At 36.4% G+C, this 2008-nt stretch overlaps 1 protein-coding gene across 1 annotated transcript in view; it reads right to left on the bottom strand.

The window, feature by feature from the left end:
* The window catches only part of LOC144967270 (uncharacterized), a 14226-nt gene extending 13204 nt beyond the window's left edge, over positions 1 to 1022 (bottom strand). Inside the window, exon 1 of the mRNA XM_078904308.1 lies at positions 379 to 1022. Coding sequence (XP_078760434.1) covers positions 379 to 466 — 88 coding nt within the window. The 5' untranslated portion in view covers positions 467 to 1022. The remainder of the gene's footprint in view (positions 1 to 378) is intronic.
* Positions 1023 to 2008: the final 986 nt, after the last annotated feature.

Consider the following 2008-nt stretch of genomic DNA (forward strand, 5'->3'; position numbering starts at 1 on the left):
TTATGACAATCGTGAATTTTAAGATAAAGATTAAAATATCTCAACGTTAAGGCCATTTTTTTATAGTTCTACTTTTCTGCTAAAGACTAATTGATTGATCTAAAATATTTAAAATAAAACAATTCAAAGAGTCATTTAAAGTTTAGAGTAAAATCGACGTATATATAAGCAGGTCTGACAGGCGAACCCACTGATGGGCCTAGTTTAACATTTATTGTAATGGACAATAATTCGCGTTATTTTTTAGATCTCCATTACAACAATGAGCCGATAAGGAATTAGATCATCAGACCTGCAAATAAGTGCACGTCGAGTAAAATCAAATAACAATTTAAAATAACGATCAAACGATGTGGTGACAAGAAACATTATTATTACCTGACGGCCGTATTTTACAGTTTACGCTGAATGTATGCATGGATAAAACTGTGACGAAAAGTGGAAGAGAAATTCGAGTTGAATGCATCTTTGTTGAAAGTGGTCCTGACTTGGAACCGATGTAGTTGAATATCTTATAATATTATTACTATAATTTGTTTCGTTGATTAAACCCCGAAAACTCAGCGCTGTGTCGTATTTACACTGTAATCCCCCCAAAACGTCGAGTTACAGGCAGGTCGTTTGGGTAAACTGGAATGAGTAAAAGTTTTCTAACACAGTTGTTGGTCTTGAAACTAAAAGCTGGAATTCTGTTGTTGTTTTTGTGGGGTTTTTTTTTTTTTTTTTTGGCCTTCAAGTACTTGTATTATCACAATGCAATGAAAATCTTGTCGAACAAATGTTTTGAATCTTTTTGGTAGTAAAATTATCAAGTATATAAATGAAGCTCTTTAACTTTGTCCAGAAAAAAAAGTATAATCGGTTATGATCAGTATTTTAATTCTTTTAATCCGTATAATAAATAGGGGTCAAAGTTTTTCTTCCACAATGACGGCAATAGTTACAATTAAACGGAATCGAGTCGGTGGGTATAGTCTTGTTCTTTATTTCGTTTCTCCCACCTTACAAAATTCTCCTAAGTCATTTTAATATGAAAATTTCCATTTTATAGACTCATTCGTCACCTGACTCCTCCCCTTTTTCTCCAAGACAGTCGCGCTCGTTGTAAGTCGATGGCGAGTGTCCATCCTCTCATCACTAAACTCTCGTCACGATGTCTGACTGGTCTAACTACTCACCTACCGAACCGCACACGTTAAGCACGTACTAGAGCCACACAGCCAAATTTTTAAAAAATGGTATTTTGACCACTGCAGGTGATGCCATTGAAAGAAAAATGACTTGCCTCTCTTAGCGTCGCTATCGTTAAGTCAACGATGGCTACGCTCTAAGCCGTATCTGTTCTCTTTAGAACGTGGTTTTATAGATAGTTCGAAGATGACGTCACTCGGGTCTTTGTTATTGTTTTTTGCCATCCGCGTTTATGAGTAATGCTCACTGAACTGTATTAACCCGACTATAAACGTTCATGGATACACACAGTTTTGTGTGTTGGTCCGTTATACTTCCGGATGGCAATGTTATGAGCTTCTTAGCCAAGCGCATACTATCTATAGATAGAACGAAGTTGATGTCACTCACGCCTTTGTTATTGTTTTTTTTTTTGCCATCCGTTTTTATGAGTAATTCTTACAAAACTGTATAGATAGAATGCGCTTGGCCAAGGAGTTCACAACATTGCCATCCGGAAGTATAACTGACCAACACACAAACTCTGTGTAACCATGAACTTTTATAGTCTGGTTAATACAGTTTAGTGAGAACAACTCACAAACGCGGATGGCAAAAACAATAACAAAGGCCTGAGTGACGTCATCTGCATACTATCTATTTACTAGACTATAAAAGTTCACGGTTATACATAATTTTGTGTGTTGATAGATAGTGTGCCCTTGGCTTAGAAACTCACAACATTGCCATCCGGAAGTATAACGGACCATCACACAAAACTATGTAACCATGTCTGGATAATTCAGTTAAGTGAGAATTACTCATAAACGTGGATGGC

This window comes from Berghia stephanieae, chromosome 3 (genome assembly GCF_034508935.2).
Source record: "Berghia stephanieae isolate SIO BIC M18660-M18661 chromosome 3, UCSD_Bste_1.3, whole genome shotgun sequence".
Classification (NCBI taxonomy): Eukaryota; Metazoa; Mollusca; class Gastropoda; order Nudibranchia; family Aeolidiidae; genus Berghia; species Berghia stephanieae.